The sequence below is a fragment of the Amblyraja radiata genome, chromosome 38 (genome assembly GCF_010909765.2).
Source record: "Amblyraja radiata isolate CabotCenter1 chromosome 38, sAmbRad1.1.pri, whole genome shotgun sequence".
In the NCBI taxonomy this organism is placed as follows: Eukaryota; Metazoa; Chordata; class Chondrichthyes; order Rajiformes; family Rajidae; genus Amblyraja; species Amblyraja radiata.
The window spans coordinates 3,827,124-3,847,870 of record NC_045993.1 but is presented as its reverse complement, the minus strand read 5'-3'; the positions used below and the strand labels follow the sequence as shown (position 1 = coordinate 3,847,870).

General features: G+C 46.2%; 1 protein-coding gene across 1 annotated transcript in view; it reads right to left on the bottom strand.

Annotated features, from left to right (window-relative positions):
* il2rb (interleukin 2 receptor subunit beta) overlaps positions 1-20,747 on the bottom strand; it is a 48,765-nt gene that overhangs the window by 10,722 nt on the left and 17,296 nt on the right. Inside the window, exons 2-4 of the mRNA XM_033013417.1 lie at positions 11,425-11,503; positions 11,180-11,297; positions 4,048-4,223 (exon numbers count right to left, since the gene is read on the bottom strand). Coding sequence (XP_032869308.1) covers positions 4,048-4,223; positions 11,180-11,297; positions 11,425-11,491 — 361 coding nt within the window. The 5' untranslated portion in view covers positions 11,492-11,503. The remainder of the gene's footprint in view (positions 1-4,047; positions 4,224-11,179; positions 11,298-11,424; positions 11,504-20,747) is intronic.

Sequence of the window (20,747 nt, the reverse complement as noted above, 5' to 3'; positions counted from 1 at the left end):
GGGAACATGGTTCCTGCCTCTAGCGTGTCCAAGCCCTTAACAATCTTATATGTTTCAATGAGATGCCCTCTCATCCTTCTAAACTCCAGAGTGTACAAGCACAGCCACTCCATTCTCTGATTAAACTCCATTAGCTGTTCCCCCGCTCATTTCTAGAGGTGACCGATATCCCGCTGTATATCTTTGCTGCCTTCCTCACTGTCTGTAAAGGGCCTGTCCCACTTACGCGACCTTTACAGGCGACTGCCGGCACCCATGATAGGTGGCCGAAATGTTCAACATGTTGAAAATTCAGCGGTGACCAGAAAGACGCTACGACTCTTTGGAGACCTCTCAAGACCATAGGAGACCTCTCACGGCCATAGGAGACCTCTCAAGACCACATAGGCTGTATGGTCATGAGTCTCCAATGGTCGTGAGAGGTCACCCGCGACATGTCGCCAGGGGTCGCCTGTATGGTCGTGAGAGGTCTCCAAAGAGTCGTAGCGTCTTTCTGGTCACCGCTGAATTTTCAACATGTTGAAAATTTCAGCGACCTATCACGGGGTGCCGGCAGTCGCCTGTAAAGGTTGCGTAAGTGGGACAGGCCCTTTACTACACCAATCTTAGTGTCTAGTTGACGGAGTGAGCATGGAGCGTTGGTTTAACATCACATGTGAAAGATGGGACGTCAGAAAGAGCAGCATTCCCTCGGTTAACAGGGAAGAGGTGAACAGGAGCTAGGTGTGCCAATCGTTGCTCTGGGTGCAGGTGGAGAAGGCATTAAATCTGGAGCTCCTGACTTAGTTTGCCAGCTCCCTGCAGGGCACTGAGAACCATTGAGCACTAGGACGCACCGGTCACTGGCACTTGCTGAACACTGGATTCACTGGGATCACTCGACACTGGAACCACTGGATCTGGCACCCACTGGACACTGTACCTACTGAACACTTGTAACACTGGGCACTGGCATCCAATCAGCACTGGGCCCACTGGATCTCTCACCCACTGTACATGGGCACCTACTGAACACAGGAACCAGTGGGCACTGGTGCCCAATGATCAATGGGAGCAAAGGGCACTGGATCACTGGGCAACCATTAATTAATTTGTTCTATATCTCTCTGTATCACCGTTTCCCTTTCCCCAGACTCTGAGTCTGAGGAAACATAGAAACATAGAAAATAGGTGCAGGAGTAGGCCATTCAGCCCTTCGAGCCTGCACCGCCATTCAATATGATCATGGCTGATCATCCAACTCAGTATCCCGTACCTGCCTTCTCTCCATACCCCCTGATCCATTTAGCCACAAGTTCCACAAGGTCTCGACCCGAAACGTCACCTATTTCATTTTCTCCAGAGATGCTGCCTGGCCCGCTGAGTTACTCCAGCTTTTTTGTGTCTAACTTCGGTTTAGAACAGGCGGATATGTGGGATCGGTGCAGTTTGCTCTTTAAAAGTTCACTGATAGAAACGAAAGATAGAAAAGGTCATGAAATGCCAGAAGTGTTTCTATTCTTTAATTACACAGGTCGGCTGGGTGTAAAAACAAGGAAGTGAAGTTTCCCCGGCAGCAGGTGTTGGCTGAGATACAGTTAGAACTATGCATGCCAGTCGCAAAACTGGGGCTTTTCACCCACCACCACCAATAAAAGGTTAAACAGCGCTTATTAGACTTTCAAAAGGGTTTTAAATTGTAAACATTGACGAGTTGGCCTCCACCCTTCACAGATCCAGGCGAATGGGGCCTTCCCTTCCTAACAGCCATCAGGCTATTAAACACTACAACCTCTAATAAGCTGAAATACATAGGACTATTATTGTTATTATTGCACTATTATTGTCTGTTTGTTTTTTATGTGTACGTATGTGTGCATGCACGCGTGTGTGTTGTATATGTGCATATGTATATATGTATGTGTATGTGCACATATGTGTGTGTGTGTATGTATGTATGTATGTATGTATGTGTATGTGTGTGTGTGTGTATGTGTGTGTATGTGTGTGTGTGTATGTGTGTATATGTGTTTATGTGTGTGTGTATGTGTGTGCATGTGTGTGTATGTGTGTATGTATGTGTATGTGTATGCATGTGTGTGCATGTGTGTGTGTATGTATGTGTGTGTATGTGCGTGTGTGTATGTGTGTGTGTGTATGTGTATGTGTGTGTGTATATGTGTGTGTATGTGTGTATATATGTATGTGTGTGTGTGTGTGTGTGTGTGTGTACACAATATAGAATATTATTGTTATTACTGCACTATTGTCTGTTTTTTATGTGTTCCTATGTGTGTGTGTAAATATATATATATATATGTGCGTGTGTGTATATATACCCACACACATATATATATATTAAAAGGTTAACTATGTATATACACACTCACATTATATATATATACAGATATATTTATATTTATATATTAAATATATATATAAATATAAATATATCTGTATATATATATAATGTGAGTGTGTATATACATAGTTAACCTTTTCTATTATAATGTTTATAGAGTGTTGTGCTGCTGTAAGTAAGAATGTCATTGTTCTGTCTGGGATATATGACAATAAAACACTTGACTCTTCACTAATAATAAAAGCAGGATGATAAAACTCCTTCAATTATAAAGCTCAACAACTTTTGTACTCAAGACCCCTGGACTGAGCCTTGAACCGGTGTAAGTGTTACGTTACTGTTGGTGGAAGACGTTAGTGAGGCCGCATTTGTAGTATTGCATAGGAAGGAAATCCAGATGCAGGTTTACACCGAAGATAGACACAAAATGCTGGAGTAACTCAGCGGGACAGGCAGCATCTCTGGAGAGAAGGAATGGGTGACATTTCGGGTGGAGACCCTTCATCAAACTCAACTAAAGTCAGCTTCACAACACAGTGACCTTTACTTTCAGCCTCAGTTCAGGTAGAACTTGTAAGAAGAGTTTGCAAATTCACTGTTGAAATTCTGTAAAAATCCAAGCAATAAGAGAACATATGCATTTTTAAAGCGACTTAGAAAATCCTAGTGTGTCTAAATCCTGGAATGGGAGCGGCATGGTGGCGCAGCGGTAGAGTTGCTGCCTCACAGCGCCGGACACCCATCTGAAAACGGTTCGATCCTGACCTCGGGTGCTGCCTGCTTGGTGTTTGCACATTCTCTCTGTGACCGCGTGGGTTTTCTCCGGGTGCTCCGGTTTCCTCCCAAACTCCAAAAACGTGTAGGCTTGCAGGATTTTTGTAAATTGTAAATTGTCCCTAGTGTGTGTAGGGATAGAGCTAGCGTAAGGGGACGATCGCTGGTCGGCACGGGCTCGGTGGGCCGAGGGGCCAGTTTCCGTGCTGAATCTCTAAACTAAACTAAAAACGAAATATCCTCTCCATTTATTGATTTTCTAAAGGGGTGAATTGGTTCAACACGGAAGCTGGACTGAAACCTGAATCCAGAACTGGATGAATAATTGCACTTTATAATCTACAAACCTATCTCCAAAATTGTGTTATCGGTAATCACCTCTGGTTTTTTTCCCTCCCCTCTCTATTAGTGCATAGTTTCATTTTTTTCCCTCTTATTTCTTTTCTTTCTATAGCTCTATCTTTCAAAATTTCTTTATAAAAAATAGAAGCTTTGTATATATGGAATAGGTAAGCGAATCGTGTTTTGGTTATTATATGTATATGCTTCTAATAAAAATATTATATAATTAAAAAAAACTAAATATCCTTGCCATCAAGGTCCAGACCCGTGACAATTGTGAGGGTGTAGAATGTGGTTGGTGATCGCTGGTTTGCATGGACTCTGCGGGCCGAAGGGCCTGTTCCTGCACTGTATCTCGACGGCCTAAAGGCAAAATGATAATAATAATAATAATGGATGGGATTTATATAGCGCCTTTCTAATACTCAAGGCGCTTTACATCGCATTATTCATTCACTCCTCAGTCACACTCGGCGGTGGTAAGCTACTTCTGTAGCCGCAGCTGCCCTGGGGCAGACTGACGGAAGCGTGGCTGCCAATCTGCGCCTACGGCCCCTCCGACCACTCCGACGATGATGGCGTTCACTTACTATTTTCCGCTGGTACAAACTCGGGAATGCTTGCAACGGCAGTGGTCAGCCCGTTCCTGGTGCATAGCAGCGTGACGTTGAAGGCTTGAAACGCTATGAAGTAAGGCACATTGAGAGAACAACTCCTGCCCTGCTTCAGTCCATTTACCGGGGCACACTTAATTGGATAAGGTTTCCTTTGAAAGCCAAACGTGGAAGAACAAGGGAATATGAGAATAGCAAGCTAAAAATACGATTCGGTAGTGTCAAAAATAAATAGCAAAGCTTCGAGAAGGCAGCAAGGGATAGGGCTAGGTAGAGTGCTGAAAAATACTTAAAGTCCCCATCATGTGTTAGAGTAATTCTGTGCGTTAGAGCAGGTTGGAACTGAGCAGGTGTAACCAAAACTCAGTACGGTCTACTGTAGTCAGAAGGAATGGGTGACGTTTTACAAACATATGGTGCAACATAACCTTAGAAATTATATGTTTCAGAACCGGGTGAAGGGTGGGTAAAGATATGATATAGGTATATCTCTTCCAATCTCTTTCTTTTTATTTCTTTTCTTTTTCTCTATTTCTTTTTTCTTCTTCTCTTTTTTCCACTCTATCCCCTTCTACCTTCTCTTCGGGCTTTCTTTACTATCTCACGAACTAACACTATCATCACTGCTTATGATATTATTTTCTTCTCTATCTTGGCTTGTCTCATTTTCTGTTCTATTCTGTTAAATTTGAAACAAGAAGTTGTACATGAACTGTAATATCTCATTATGTATTAGGTACATATGTACTACATTATTGTACTTACTTCTAATTAAAAAAAAATAAAATAAAATAAAAGAACAGTAGATTACACTGACTATACTTAAAATTAAAAAAAAAAGAATTTAAAAAATGGGTGACGTTTTGGGTCGAGTCTGATGAAGGGTCTCGACCCGAAACGTCACCCATCCCTTCTCTCCAGAGATGCTGCCTGTCCCGCTGAGTTACTCCAGCATTTTGTGTCTATCTTCGATTTAAACCAGCATCTGCAGTTCTTTCCTACATACTTTAGTCAGATTCCGTTCTCTGCTGTCAAAAGACAAACGGCAATGGTAAAACAATAAAACAAGGTGGAAAGGGTAACATGGCATTTGCTTCTCTGTAATGGTGTGGAATTGGGTTGTGTTTACTCTGCTGTTCCTTTCGGAGACGCATTATGTGTATTTGTTACAAGACCATTTGGGAAGAAGGAAAATTCCTATAGTGCCTGCTGCAATAAGCAAATTATCAAAGGGAAATTCTGTATGTTAGACTTTGTCAGAGTGAGAGTCAGGGGAAAGGGGAACAAGAGATATAGATTACCATGCTATGTTATAGACAATAGACAATAGACAATAGGTGCAGGAGTAGGCCATTCGGCCCTTCGAGTCAGCACCGCCATTCAATGTGATCATGGCTGATCATCCCCAGGTCAGAGGGGTCGGAGTCGGCTACACAAGAAATCAAGGAGTCGGATGTTTTTGGGTATCGACTCCACAGCTCTGCAAGTTAAGACTCTCATAGGACAACCTCAGACTTTTTCTAATCTGACTTTGCCTTCTGTACTAGATGTTATTCCCTTTATCCTGTATCTGTACACTGTGGGCGGTTCGATTGTAATCATGTACAGATGCTCTCCAGATTTGTGATGCTTCGACTTACGATATCTCGACTTTACGATTGTGCAAACGCTCGACAACGGTAGCGAGCCGCAAGCCACGTTCGCACGTTCCAGCCACGTGATCAAAAACTGTATTAAATACGTTTTCGGTCTCTCCGTTGCCGGACCAGCAGGTCCAGGAACAGCTTCTTCCCTGCAGCTGTTACATTACTCAACACTGTACCTCGGTGACTGCCAATCACCCCCCACCCCCCCGGACACTCCTTCCACTAGGAAAAAAAAATAATTGCACTACTATGACTGCATGCACGTAAATATATTTATTTATTGCTCATATTCTATGTTGCTCTTCTAGGGAGATGCTAACTGCATTTTGTTGTCTCTGTACTGTACACTGCACAATGACATTAAATTGAATCTGAATCTGACTTACGATATTTTCGATTTACGATGGGCTTATTAGAATGTAACCACATCATATGTGATGGTACGGGTTTGGAGGCATATGGGCCAAATACAGGAATGTAGGACTAGTGTGGCTGGGACATGTTGGTCGGGGTGGGCATGTGGGGCCGAAGGGCCTGTTTCCACGTTGTACCACTCTATGCCTCCATGTCAGGAGCAGTGTGATAGAAGCACAGAGGTGTCTGGCCTTCAGCCAAAGGAGGTGTTGTTGGGGGTTTGACAACCTTCTTCCTTTGGAACATCTTGTTGTTTGTTTAGTCAGGATGCGGCTTCAGTGCTCAGGCCTGCGACTACACCACAACATTTCATGTGCTCGATCTGAAGGTCACACTCGGTGGTTGTGGAGGGATTTCGCACGACAAGACACAGTCCTCCTTCACAAGTTGTGTTTAAGGAGCAAGATGCCCCCCCCCCCCCCTGTTCTCGTTACAGTGAAGGGAACCTGGCTGGGGAATTACAGCGAAGGTTCACGAGATTGACCCCTGGGATGGCGGGACTGTCATATGAGGAAAGATTGAAAAGACTAGGCTTGTATTCACTGGAGTTTAGAAGGATGAGGATCTTATAGAAACATATAAAATTATAAAAGGACTGGACAAGCTAGATGCAGGGAAAATGTTCCCAATGTTGGGCGAGTCCAGAACCAGGGGCCACAGTCTTAGAATAAAGGGGAGGTCATTTAAGACTGAGGTGAGGAAAAACGTTTTCACCCAGAGTTGTGAATTTATGGAATTCCCTGCCACAGAGGGCAGTGGAGGCCAAGTCACTGGATGGATTTAAGAGAGAGTTAGATAGAGCTCTAGGGGCTAGTGGAGTCAAGGGATATGGGGAGAAGGCAGGCACGGGTTATTGATAGGGGCCAATCAGCCATGATCACAGTGAATGGCGGTGCTGGCTCGAAGGGCCGAAGGGCCCAATGGCCTCCTCCTGCGCCTATTTTCTATGTTTCTATGTTTACGAGAATTATACGGCATGGTGGCATGGCGGTAGAGTTGCTTCCTTACAGCGCCGGAGACCCGGCCTGACCACGGGTGCTGTCTGTACGGAGTTTGCACGTTCTCCCCGTGACCCTGTGGGTTTTCTCCGAGATCGTCGATTTCCTCCCACACTCCAAAGATGTAGATTAATTAGCTTGGTATAAATGTCGAAATAGTCACTAGTGTGTGTAGGGTAGTGTTAATGTGCGGGGATCGCTGGTCAGTGCGGGCTCGGTGGGCCGAATGGCCTGTTTCCGCGCAGTACCTCTGAAGTAAACTAAACTAAACTAAACTAAACTAAACTAAACTAGTCTAAACTAAATGATCCCAGGAATTATCCAGTTAACATATGATTTTTAGTTTAGTTTACATAGTTTATAGTCACGTGTACCGAGGTATAGTGAAAAGCTTTTGTTGCGTGCTAACCAGTCAGCTGAAAGACAATACATGATTATAATCGAGCCATTCGCAGTGTACAGATACATGATAAGGGAATAACGTTTAGTGCAAGATAAAGCCAGTAAAGTCCGATCTAAAATAGTCCAAGGGTCTCCAATGAGGTAGATAGTAGTTCAGGGCCACTCTATAGTTGTGGTAGGATGGATTGATGGCACTAGGCACTGGTGGTGAGAGAGTCTAGGACCAGAGGCCATAGCCTCAGAATAAATGGATGTACCTTTAGAAAGGGGATGAGGAGGAATTTCTTTAGTCAGAGGGTGGTGAATCTGTGGAATTCGTTGCCAATTCAATGGATATTCTTAAGGCGGAGATTGACGGATTCTTGATGTGTGTGTGTTTGTGTGTGTGCAGGCGTGTATGTGCACAGTTGTTAATGCAATGGATGTGTGTGTTTGCGTGTGTGTGTGTGCGTGTGTGTGTGTGTGTGTTTGCGTGTGTGTGTTTGCGTGTGTGTGTGCAGGCGTGTATGTGCACAGTTGTTAATGCAATGGATGTGTGTGTGTTTGCGTGTGTGTGCAGTCACGCATGTTCACATTTGTTAACGTGCTATACTGGTGTGTTTGTGTGTGTGTGTATACATGCATGTGAATATATTAGTAAATGCCCATGCATGTGTGAGCATGTGTGTGCATACACACATGTGCATATGTTTGTTGATGCCCATGCATGTGTGTGTGTGTGTGTGTGTGTAGAGGTGCGTGTGCATATGCTTGTCAATGCACAGTACATGCGTGTGATTGTGCGTGCGTGCTTGTATACCATTGGTATCTGCTTTCACAATCTAATGTTGTTACTATTTAGGGTATTTCTGTCCTTCGTCTAGAGTGGTTTTATCAATAAAAGTTCTCACCCAAAAAACCACTTTGACACGATGTCTTGAAAAACATATTTTTCTTCTTTTGTTTGGTGATCAGGTGGAGTTTGCGGGCTGGGGGGTGGAGGGGGGGGGGGGGAGCTACTGGAGCTGGGAGGAGGCTTGCTACCTCCACAATTCAAACTGATGTTATTGAAGCAACGACCAACGCCTCTGCTTTGAAGGCTTAGGAAGTTCGGCATGTCCCCAACAACTCTCACCAACTTCTACAGATGCGCCACAAAAAGCATTTTATCGGGACGCATCGCAGCCTGTTTTGGGAACAGCTGCATCCAGGACCGCAATAAATTGCATTGAATTGTGGACGCAGCCCAGACCATCACACAAACCAACCTCCCTTCCATTGCCACCATCTACACCTCCCGCTGCCTCGGCAAGGCCAGCAGCATCATCAAGGACCTGTCACACCCTGACCACTCCCTCTTCTCCTCTCTCCCACCAGGCAAAAGGTATAGAAGTGTGAAAGAGCACACCTCCAGATTCAGGGACAGTTTGTTCCCAGCTGTTACCAACAACTAGGGAGCAGTGTTGAGCTTACTGGCTTTACCTTGCACTTAATGTTATTCTCTTATCCTGTATCTGTACACTGTGAATGGTTCAATTGTAATCATGTATTGTCTTTCTGCTGGCTGGTTAGCACACAACAAAAGCTTTTCACTGTACCTCGGTACACGTGACAATAAACTAAACTGAACTAATGTATCTTCCATAACCTCCATACTAATCAAGAATCCATCTATCTATCTCTGCCTTAAATATATCCACTGACTTGGCCTCCACAGCCATCTGTGGCAATGAATTCCACAGATTCACCACCATCTGACTAAAGAAATTCCTCCTCATCTCCTTCCTAAAAGAACATCCTTTAATTCTACGGCTGTGACCTCTAGTCCTAGACTCTCCCACTGGTGGAAACATCCTCTCCATGTCCACTCTGTCCAAGCCATGTGTTGGCGATCACGGGGAGAATGTACAAACTCCGTACGGACAAGGAGCAGTAGTCGGGATCGAACCCGGGTCCCTGGCGCTGTGAGGCGTGCCGCCTAAATATCTTATTTGCGTTCTGCACTGCCTTATTTCTGCACAGTTTTTTAAAACTTTTCATTGACTAGTATACTTTAGGTCTGATTTATGTTTTCTATGTTGTCTGAGTCTCCGAGGCTTTTTATTTGTACATGGATATGTAGGGAATGGAGGGATATGGATCATGTGCAGGCAGAGGAGGCTAGTTTTAGCTTAGCTTCATGCTTGGGATAGGCATTGTGAGCTGCACAACTTGTTCCTTTGCAGAAGATAAGACACAAAATGCTGGAGTAACTCAGGCAGCACAGGCAGCATCTCTGGAGAGAAGGGAGGGGTGACGTTTCAGGTCGAGACCCTTCTTCAGACAGGGAGAACATAGGAGGATTCTGTTCTAATAAGCTTTCAGAACTGGTCTCCATTGTCCACTGGGCTCGTTCCAATACTCCACTGCACGACGCGGTACGGTGGCGCAGTGGGTAGGGTTGCTGCCTTACAGCGCCAGAGACCCGAGTTCGATCCTGACTACAGGTCGAATCCCGCTTGGAGTGCATACTGTCGTTGTGTCCTTGGGCAAGACACTTCACCCACCTTTGCCTGTGTGTGAATGTGTGTGAATGTGTGTGAGTGATAGGTGGTGGTCGGAGGGGCCGTAGGCGCAGATTGGCAGCCACGCTTCCGTCAGTCTGCCCCAGGGCAGCTGTGGCTACAGAAGTAGCTTACCACCACCGAGTGTGACTGAGGAGTGAATGAATAATGCGATGTAAAGCGCCTTGAGTATTAGAAAGGCGCTATATAAATCCCATCCATTATTATTATTATTACAGGTGCTGTCTGTATGGAGTTTGTACGTTCTCCCTGGGAATTGCGTGGGTTTTCTCTGGTTTTCTCCCACACTCCAAAGACATATAGGTTTGTAGGTTAGTGGTTTTTGGTATAATTGGAAATTGTCCCTAGTGTGTGTAGGGTAGTGTTAATGCATGGGGATCACTGGTCGGCGTGGATTCGGTGGGCCGACAGAACCGGTTTCCACGTGGTGTCTTGTTCAGTTCAGTTTGGTTCAGTCCCGTTTATTGTCCCATGCAGTGAAAAGCTTTTGTTGCGTGCTATCCAGTCAGCGGAAAGACAATACATGATTACAATCGAGCCATTCACACTGTATAGACACATGATAAGGGAATAACGGTTAGTGCAAAATGTGTCGGAAGGAACTTGCAGATGCTGGTTTAAATCGAAGATAGACACAAAATACTGGAGTAGAATAACTCAGCGGGACAGGCAGCATCTCTGGAGAGAAGGAATGGGCGACATTTTTGGGTCGAGAAGTGGCTGAAGAAGGGTCTCGACCTGAAACGTCACCCAGTCCTTCTCTCCAGAAATGCTGCCTGTCCCGCTGAGTTACTCCAGCATTTTGTGTCTATTAAGGTTTAGTGCAAGGTATCTCTAAACTAAACTAAACACTGATTACAGACGGGACGGGGCTGAGGGCATCTCTTGCTGATGTTGATGGTGGAGGATGTTGTCCCTAGCGAGGTGCTCTAGTCACATACATAGAAACACAGAAATAGAGAAAATAGGTGCAGGAGGAGGCCATTCGGCCCTTCGAGCCAGCACCGCCATTCATTGTGATCATGGCTGATCGTCCCCTATCAATAACCCGTGCCTGCCTATCTCCCCACAAACCAAACTCACAACAAACTCAAACCAAACTCACGTGTTAGGCCTCGAATTATCCACCCAGACTTGGCACGCGTTGCTCTGGGAAATGTTTTGTGACCAGCAGCATGTCATCTCCCTGACATAATCCACTGCGCACTTCAGATCTTTGTTCTCTGTTCCAAAGACACAACGCAAGGCCCGTCAGTTTTCACTCGGGGATTTCCAAGCCCTTCACGGGTCTTCGTGGGAAGTGGGAAGGGACCGAGCAAATTTGGAAATTAAATACCTGCTGGTACTTACCGCATTTATATCCAAGGTTCGTGGGCCAGATGGAGACAGTGAAGATAATCAGGATGATTCCTCCCATCCTCTGACCTGTCTGGAAGAGTTGAAGGGTCAAAGGTACAAAGGTCAATGGTCATCGCTTCCTAATTGTCACAGGCACTTGGGTGGCACGTTGGCGCAGCGGTAGATTTACGCTACCGCCTGACACGTTTCGGGTCGGGACCCTTCTTCAGACTGATTGTAGGAGCGGGGCGAGAGGGGGGTAAGCTGGTATACAGGTGAGGGGCAGGACAAAGCCTGGACTGTGACAGAAACAGAGAAACATAGAAATTAGGTGCAGGAGTAGGCCATTCGGCCCTTCGAGCCAGCACCGCCATTCAATATGTTCATGGCTGATCATCTAAAATCAGTACCCCGTTCCTGCTTTTCCCCCCATATCCCTTGATTCATTTAGCCCTCAGAGCTAAATCTAAGATTGAAAAGACCAGGCTTGTATTCACTGGAGTTTAGAAGGATGAGGGGGCATCTTATAGAAACATTTAAAATTATAAAAGGATTGGACAAGCTAGGTGCAGGAAAAATGTTCCCAGTGTTGGGCGAGTCCAGAACCAGGGGCCACACAGTCTTAGAATAAAGGGGAGGCCATTTAAGACTGAGGTGAGAAAAAACCTTTTCACCCAGAGAGTTGTGAATTAGTGGAATTCCCTGCCATAGAGACCAGATCACTGGATGGATTTAAGAGAGAGTTAGATCGAGTTCTAGGGGCTAGTGGAATCAAGGGATATGGGGAGAAGGCAGGCACGGGTTATTGATTGGGGACGATCAGCCAAGATCGCAATGAATGGCGGTGTTGGCTCGAAGGGCCGAATGGCCTCCTCCTGCACCTATTTTCTATGTTTCTTTGTTTCTATGTTTCCAACTCACTATTGCAACTCTCTTAAAGTTGCCCGATACCAGCTGGGAAGAAACTGTCCCTGAATCTGGAGGTGTGCGTTTTCACACGGACTCGGTGGGCCGAGGTGCCTGTTTCCATGCTGTGTCTCAAAAACTAAACCAAACTAGGCTCTCTGATGTTGAGGTGTGGTCAACACATGAATACAAGGCAAAGATAGACACAAAATGCTGGAGCAACTCAGCGGGACAGGCAGCATCTCTGGAGAGAAGGAATGGGTGACGTTTCGGGTTGAGGCCCTTCTTTAGACTTCGGACAGGTATAAGGCAGCATTGCTGTGTAGAGCAAGATGTCACAAACTGAAATTTGACGTCAGCGACCATGGGGAGAGGGGAGTAGGAATTTGATACATTCTAGGAGAAATTAGGCCATTCGGCCCATCAAGTCGACTCGTACCTTCACTACCCCGTTCTTGCCTTTTCCCTCCCATATCCCTTGATTCCATTGGCCCCAAGAGCTATATCTAACTCTCTCTTGAAAACACTCTAGTTTCATGGTCAGGCTACTGATCCATGGCCATGAACTGAAAACTCTTGGCTTCTGCCTGGAATGACTGAAATCCCCTCAGCCCTGAGTTCACACTTTGCATTCAGGGCACAATGGTTTGTAGGACAAAGGGTGAACTGGCAAACAGGAACTGTTTGTCAAAACAGACTGACCACTGACTTTTAAAAGTGGCGATTTATCAAAGAATCGAACATTTAGCACAGGAAACTGAATCATAGTTCCTGTGCAGTAAGATGGTGCCACAGTGAAATGTTGTCACAGCTTAGCTGAATCTCCAGATGGTGTTAAATTATCACACTGAGGGGCCAGTCAACAAGGTTTCTGAACATCTTATGACCTTTGAAGGGCACAGAGTGCTGGAGTAACATTGAAACATAGAAACATAGAAAATAGGTGCAGGAGTAGGTCATTCGGCCCTTCGAGCCTGCACCGCCATTCAATATGATCATGGCTGATCATCCAACTCAGTATCCTGTACCTGCCTTCTCTCCATACCCCCTGATACCTTTAGCCACAAGGGCCACATCTAACTCCCTCTTAAATATAGCCAATGAACTGGCCTCATCTACTTTCTGCGGCAGAGAATTCCAGAGATTCACCACTCTCTGTGTGAAAAATGTTTTTCTCATCTCGGTCCTAAAGGATTTCCCCCTTATCCTTAAACTGTGACCCCTTGTTCTGGACTTCCCCAACATCGGGAACAATCTTCCTGTATCTAGCCTGTCCAACCACTTAAGAATTTTGTAAGTTTCTATAAGATCCCCCCTCAATCTTCTAAATTCTAGCGAGTACAAGCCGAGTCTATCCAGTCTTTCTTCATATGAAAGTCTTGACATCCCAGGAATCAGTCTGGTGAACCTTCTCTGCACTCCCTCTATGGCAAGAATGTCTTTCCTCAGATTAGGAAACCAAAACTGTACTCAATGCTCCAGGTGTGGACTCAGCGGGTCAGGCAGCATCTCCGGTGAGCATGGATAGGTGACGTTTCAGGTCAGGGCCCATCAGTCCTGGAGAAGCTGACTAGCTGATTTCTTGGTTAGTACGCCTGTCAGGGGTTATGGGGAGAAGGCAGGAGAATTGGGTTAGGAGGGAGAGATAGATCAGCCATGATTGAATGGCGGAGTAGACTTGATGGGCCGAATGGCCTAATTCTGCTCCTATTCCTTATGACCTTATGATAAGACCCGAAACGTCACCTATCCATGTTCTCCAGAGATGCTGCCTGACCCGCTGTGTTACTCCAGCACTTTGTGTCTTTTTGTGTATAAACCAACATCTGCAGTTCTTTGCTGCTGTATTATAACCCCATCTAAAGTCAATGGTCTACCTGATAAAGGTGCCAAACTGGCGACTGTGTAAACTGTAATAGTGTACTGCTACTATACACTTATATACACTTATATACACTAATATACACTCTACACTTTAAATGGCCGTGGGACTTGCTAGCGCCCGCCGGGGGCTTTGACTTTGACTTCGGGAGAGGAATGGAGAGCAGGGGAGAGACAAGACTTTGCCTTCCATCACGGTGAGGAGGAGATTCACTGTGATGGATGTTTGTGTAAATTGTGTTGGTGTGTGTCTTGGTTCTTTTCTTGTATGACTGCAGAAACCAAATTTCGTTTGAACCTCATGTGAGGTTCAAATGGCAAATAAACGGTATTGTATTGTATTGTATTACTATACACTTCTATTGTACACTATTATACACATATGTATCTGAGATGTTTATCTAAGGTATCTAAAAGTGCTTATGGATAGTGATACGTACTGATCTGTATACAAATATGTATTTCACTGTACCTCTGTACCTGACAAATAATGGGACCATTGAACCACTCAAGGTTCTGCTCTGCATCCAAACTCAACCTTGATCCAATCCCCTCTACGTCCCTCTCCTCCCACCTCCAAGCACCCCAGACCACATCTGACCATCGATCGTCCGCTCACACTAGTTCTACGTCAACCCACTTTTGTTTGCGTCCACTCCTTACACAATGGGGGGGGTAATTAACAGAAGCCAAATCACCTACAAACCTGCACGTCTTTGGCATGTGGGCATGCTGCGGCGGCCTAGGCGAACGTGCAAACTCCACACAGACAGAAACCCGAGGTCAGGATCGAACATGGGCTAATAGGAAACACTTTTTTCTCACAGAGAGTTGTGAGTCTGTGGAATTATCTGCCTCAGAGGGCGGTGGAGGCCGGTTCTCTGGATACTTTCAAGAGAGCTCGATAAGGCTCTTAAAGATAGCAGAGTCAGGGGATATGGGGAGAAGGCCGGAACGGGGTAGTGATTGGGGATGATCAGCCATGATCACATTGAATGGCGGTGCTGGCTCGAAGGGCCGAATGGCCTACTCCTGCACCTATTGTCTATTGGGTCTAGTTTAGTTGAGTTTAGTTAAGGGTAGTTTAGTTTAGTTTAGTTTAGAGACACAACGTGGAAACCAACAGCCCATCAGAAACCCACGCGGTCACAGGTAGAGCGTGCAAACTCCACACAGACAGCACCCGAGGTCAGGATCATACCTGGGTCTTTGGCGCTATGAGGCAACAGCTCTACCAGCTGCACCACTGATTTGTAACACCCCACGCACCCCCACCGACATGCCCCCTTAATTCCCTTCTCTTCCCTGTGCCCCAGGTGGATTTACACCCATTTAGGAGGGAGAGATAGATCAGCCATGATTCAATGACAGAGTAGACTCGATGGGCTGAATGGCCTAATTCTGCTCCTGTCAACTATGGACCTATGATCTCCCTTTCGTGTTCCCTGCCTGTCATTGCCTGCCGGAATGCCAATGGTCTGGGTACAATCTTGGTGCCATTTTAATGGCATCAAGTGAAAAGGGGGCTGCTTCTCCAAGGAGTCCCCTTTGTCACTGTAGTTTAGAGATACAGTGAGGAATCAGGCCCTTCGGCCCACCAAGTCTGCCTCTGGTGGACCTGCAGAGCCATTTTCTCCAAACCGCATGTTTACGATACCAAGAAACCAAGTAGGTGCAACAGGTGAACTTACTCTCCAAGAGTCGCCCGCCTACAGGCTAGCATTTCCGTCTAGAACTGCTCGAGCGAAACTTTAGTAGGCGTAATCGAAGTTAGGTGGCGCAGTTAATACAACTGTCGGGCTTCCGGGTGGTGAGTTGTGACAACATTGGTGTTTTCCGGTGAGGCTAGATTGTGAAGAAGGGTCACGACCCGCAAACGTCACCCATTCCTTCTCTCCAGAGATGCTGCCAGTCCCGCTGAGTTACTCCAGCTTTTTGTGTCTATCTTCTTCGGTTTAAACCAGCATCCGCAGTTCCTTCCTATACAGGGTAACTTGACATATCCCCAAAGACTCTTCCCAAATTCCATAGAAGTATCCTTGGTTTGACAACTCCTCTGCCATGACCACAGGGAATTCGAGGAATTGTGGATGCAGTCCGGTCCATCGAACACACCAGCCTCCTCCCCACCTCATCAATTCCATCAATACTTCACGCTGCCTCAGGAAAGCAGCCGATATATTTAAGGACACAAAAAGCTGGAGTAACTCAGCGGGACAATAGACAATAGACAATAGGCCATAGACAATAGGTGCAGGAGTAGGCCATTCGGCCCTTCGAGCCAGCACCGCCATTCAATGTGATCATGGCTGATCATCCCCAATCAGTACCCCGTTCCTGCCTTCTCCCCATATCCCCTATTTTAAAGAGACATTCTGAAGAAGGGTCTTGACCCGAAACGTCACCCATTCCTTCTTTCCAGAGATGCTGCCTGTCCCGTTGAGTTACTCCAGCTTTTTGTGTCTATCCTCGATTTAAACCAAACCATCTGCAGTTCCTTCCTACACAATATATTGAAGGACCAGTCATACCCTTTGTCACTGTAGTTTAGAGATACAGTGAGGAAACAGGCCCTTCAGCCCACCAAGTCTGCCTCCACCTGACCTGCAGAAGCCTGTGGCCAAAGTGGCAGAGCCTCCACGTATGGACACGGCGAATAACGGTTCAGAACGTGGGAGGAGACGGGAGCAAACCCACCCGTACAAAATCCTGTACAGACAGCACCCGTCGTCAGGATCGAACCTGGGCCTGTGGCGGTGGGAGGTGGCAACTCTACCGCTGCGCCCCAGAGTGTGGAGGTGAATTAGATGAGAATTCAGATCTCTTCCGCTGCAGTCCCGGACGTGGGGTTTTAATAGCTGTGTCTCTGCACTATTAGAGTGTTTCTGGCAGGAGAAATTTTGAGGGCAAGGGAGAAAGGGGAAGCAGAGTGTAGCTGAGCTCACTGCTGCATCAGCTACTTGTTGATGCCACTTCCAATCAACACTTATTATTTCCTGTTTTCTTCCCAGCAGCTAACCACAGACCACAAACAATCTTTCACCTCATTAAAGGCTCACATTTTCACTGTGTTCCCGGTGCATCTGTGCAATAGACAATAGGTGCAGGAGTAGGCCATTCAGCCCTTCGAGCCAGCGCCGCCATCCAATGTGATCATGGCTGATCATCCCCAATCAGTACCCCGTTCCTGCCTTCTCCCCATATCCCCTGACTCCGCTATCCTTAAGAGCCCTATCTAGCTCTCTCTTGAAAGTATCCAGAGATCCGGCCTCCACCGCCCTCTGAGGCAGAGAATTCCACAGACTCACCACTCTCTGTGAGAAAAAGTGTTTCCTCGTCTCCGTTCTAAATGGCTTACCCCTTATTCTTAAACTGTGGCCCCTGGTTCTGGACTCCCCCAACATCGGGAACTGCACTGAGAACTTCACTCATCCTTTGCAGAGAGTTAGATAGAGCTCTTCGGGCTAAAGGAATCAATGGATATGGGGCAAAAGCAGGAACGGGGTGCTGATTTTAGATGATCAGCCATGATCATATTGAATGGCTCGAAGGGCCAAGTGGCCTACTCCTGCAGCTTCTCAGCAGCTGGAGTCCTGGGACAATTTAAAGGCGTGGATAGAGTGGATGTGGAGAAGGTCCAGGACTAGACGGCGTAGCCTCAGAATTAAAGGACGTTCCTTTAGGAAGGAGACGAGGAGGAATTTCTTCAGTCAGAGAGTGGTGAATCTGTGGATTTCATTGCCACAGACGGCTGTGGAGGCCAAGTCAGTGGATAATTCTAAGGCAGAAGTTGACAGATTCTTGATTAGTACGGGGTGTCAGGGGCTATGGGGAGAAGGCAGGAGAATGGGGTTGAGAGGGAAAGAAAGATCAGCCATGATTGAATGGCGGATTAGACTTGATGGGCTGAATGGCCTAATTCTGCTCTTATCACTTATGAATGACGACGCTGGAAGCTGGCGTATGCTTGTCGTTAAATTTGCCGACTTCCAGCCTAACAAAACCCACACCTTAAAGAGTCTCATCCTTGAGTTAGAAGCCCCTCTGTTACCTAGTCCCTGCTAAGAGACGGACACTACATTGAAACGGCTTTTAGACATAAAAGGACACAAAGTTTTGCAAGAAGATTGTTCCCGATGTTGGGGAAGTCCAGAACAAGGGGTCACAGTTTAAGGATAAGGGGGAAGTCTTTTAGGACCGAGATGAGAATTTTTTTTTCACACAGAGAGTGGTGAATCTGTGGAATTTTCTGCCACAGAAGGCAGTTGAGGCCACAGTTCATTGGCTATATTTAAGAGGGAGTTAGATGTGGCCCTTGTGGCTAAAGGGAATCAGGGGGTATGGAGAGAAGGCAGGTACAGGATACTCAGTTGGATGATCAGCCATGATCATATTGAATGGCGGTGCTGGCTCAAAGGGCCGAATGGCCTACTCCTGCACCTATTTTCTATGTTTCTAAGTTTTGGATGAACTCAGTGGTCAGGCAGCATCCCTGGAGAACATGGATAGGTGGCGTTTCGGTATGGGACCCTTCTTCAGACTGATTGTCAGGGGGAGAGTGGGGGGGGGGGGGGGGGGGGAGAAAGCTGGAAGACAGGACGGTCAGGACAAAGGGTGGCAGGTAATCATGTCATTTGTATAGACTTAAAAAAAGCTTGAATTAGAAGGATATGACCCCACTGTGGGCAAATTCTGCAAGTTTAGTAAGTAAGTAGGTTTATTGGCCAAGTATTCACATACAAGGAATTTGCCTTGGTGCTCCACCCACAAGTAACAACATGACATACAGTGACAGTTACGAATGACTCAGAAAACACTAAACATTAATAATAATAAAACATTAATGATAAAACACCATTGATCAAGCATTTGAGCTAACAAAATACCTGTAGTTAATTTAAGTTTAGTGTGGTTAAGTTGGGGTTTCGGCCCGAAACGTTGCCTATTTCCTTGCTCCATAGATGCTGCTGCACCCGCTGAGTTTCTCCAGCACTTTTGTCTACCTAGTTAAGTTTAGTTTAGTTAAGCTTAATTTAGTTGAGTTTGGTTGGGAGATGCAACGTGGAAACAGGCCCTTCGGCCCACAGAGTCCATGCCGACCATCGATCACCCGCTCACACTAGTTCTATGTTATCCCAGTTTTGCATTCTACAAACTTACAGAAGACAATTAAACTACAAACCCGCACGCCTTTGTCTTGTGGGAGGGAACCGGAGCACCCGGAAGAAACCCACGCGGTCACAGCTGGGGGAGAACGTTTACTTCACGTTACTTTAGAGATACAGCGCGGAAACTGAAGAGAGGGTTAAAAGGGCAGCGGCGAGCTTGCTAACTAAAAACAGGACTGTGGCTGGCGTGAAGGCAAAGGCAACAAGACTCACACATACGCCCATACACAGCAGAGATGGACAAATGGACTACACAACGCAGCAAGCCAAGAACTACTAGCTAGGTGCTAAACTAGTTCACCTAACCCAACCGAGCCTCAGCTCTTTGGACTTTGCACTATGCAAATTGCCTCCCCCTGTCCACAATGCGTGAATCTTTTTGTTTTCTCTCTGGGTGCTGCCGAATTTATTTTGAATGTATGTTGTAACCGCACAATGACAATGTTGAGCAGCCTGACTAATAGCAGCCGCTGCCGAAGATGCAGAGACGTGAACCATGCTTATTTATTCTTCCCCTTCTCTGTACGGCAAATGCAAGACTCCACATATCGAGCAGACACGAGGAACGGCACATGCCGGTTTACTGAAAGAGAAGACACAAAGTGCTGGAGTAACTCAGCGGGGTCGGGCGGCATCCCTGAAGAACTTGGATAGGCAAAGGTTTTGGGTCCCATCTCAAGAGTCCCTACCCGAAACGTCACCTAACTATTATCGATGAAAGTACACTGAGACATTTTGAAACTAGATCTGGAACGGTGTGTAATTTCTGTACAAGCCATACATATATATATATATTTTTGCAAGCTGCTTGAGTATATGTTCCTGTGATACAGTGGAGTAGAGACACGAGTGGATACAAGGGCAGCTGACAACATATTGGAAGGAAGTTAAGAGTCACCCGGTCGTACAGCATGGAAACAGGCCCTTCGGCCCAACTTGACCATGCCAATCAACATGCCCCATCTACACTTGTCCCACCTGCCCACGTTTGCTCAATTTTCCTCTAAACTTTTCCTTTCCATGTACCTGTCCGAATGTGTTTAAAATGTTGTCATAGACCTGCCTCAACTACCTCCTCCTGTAGCTCGTTCCATGCACCAACCATCATCTGTGTGAAAAGGTTGCCCCTCAGGTTTCTATTCAATCTTTCCCCTCACACCTTAAACCTAAAACGTCTGGTTCTTCATTCCCTTACTCTGGGTAAAAGACTAAGCATCTGTCCTCTCGTGATCTTATACACCTCTTCGAAATCACCCCTGATCCTCAAAACCTGCAACTCCTGCATATAGACACTAGGCTGTGGAGTAGCTCAGACAAACCCGAAACGTCACCCATCCCTTCTCTCCAGAGAGATGCTGTCTGACCCGCTGAGTTACTCCA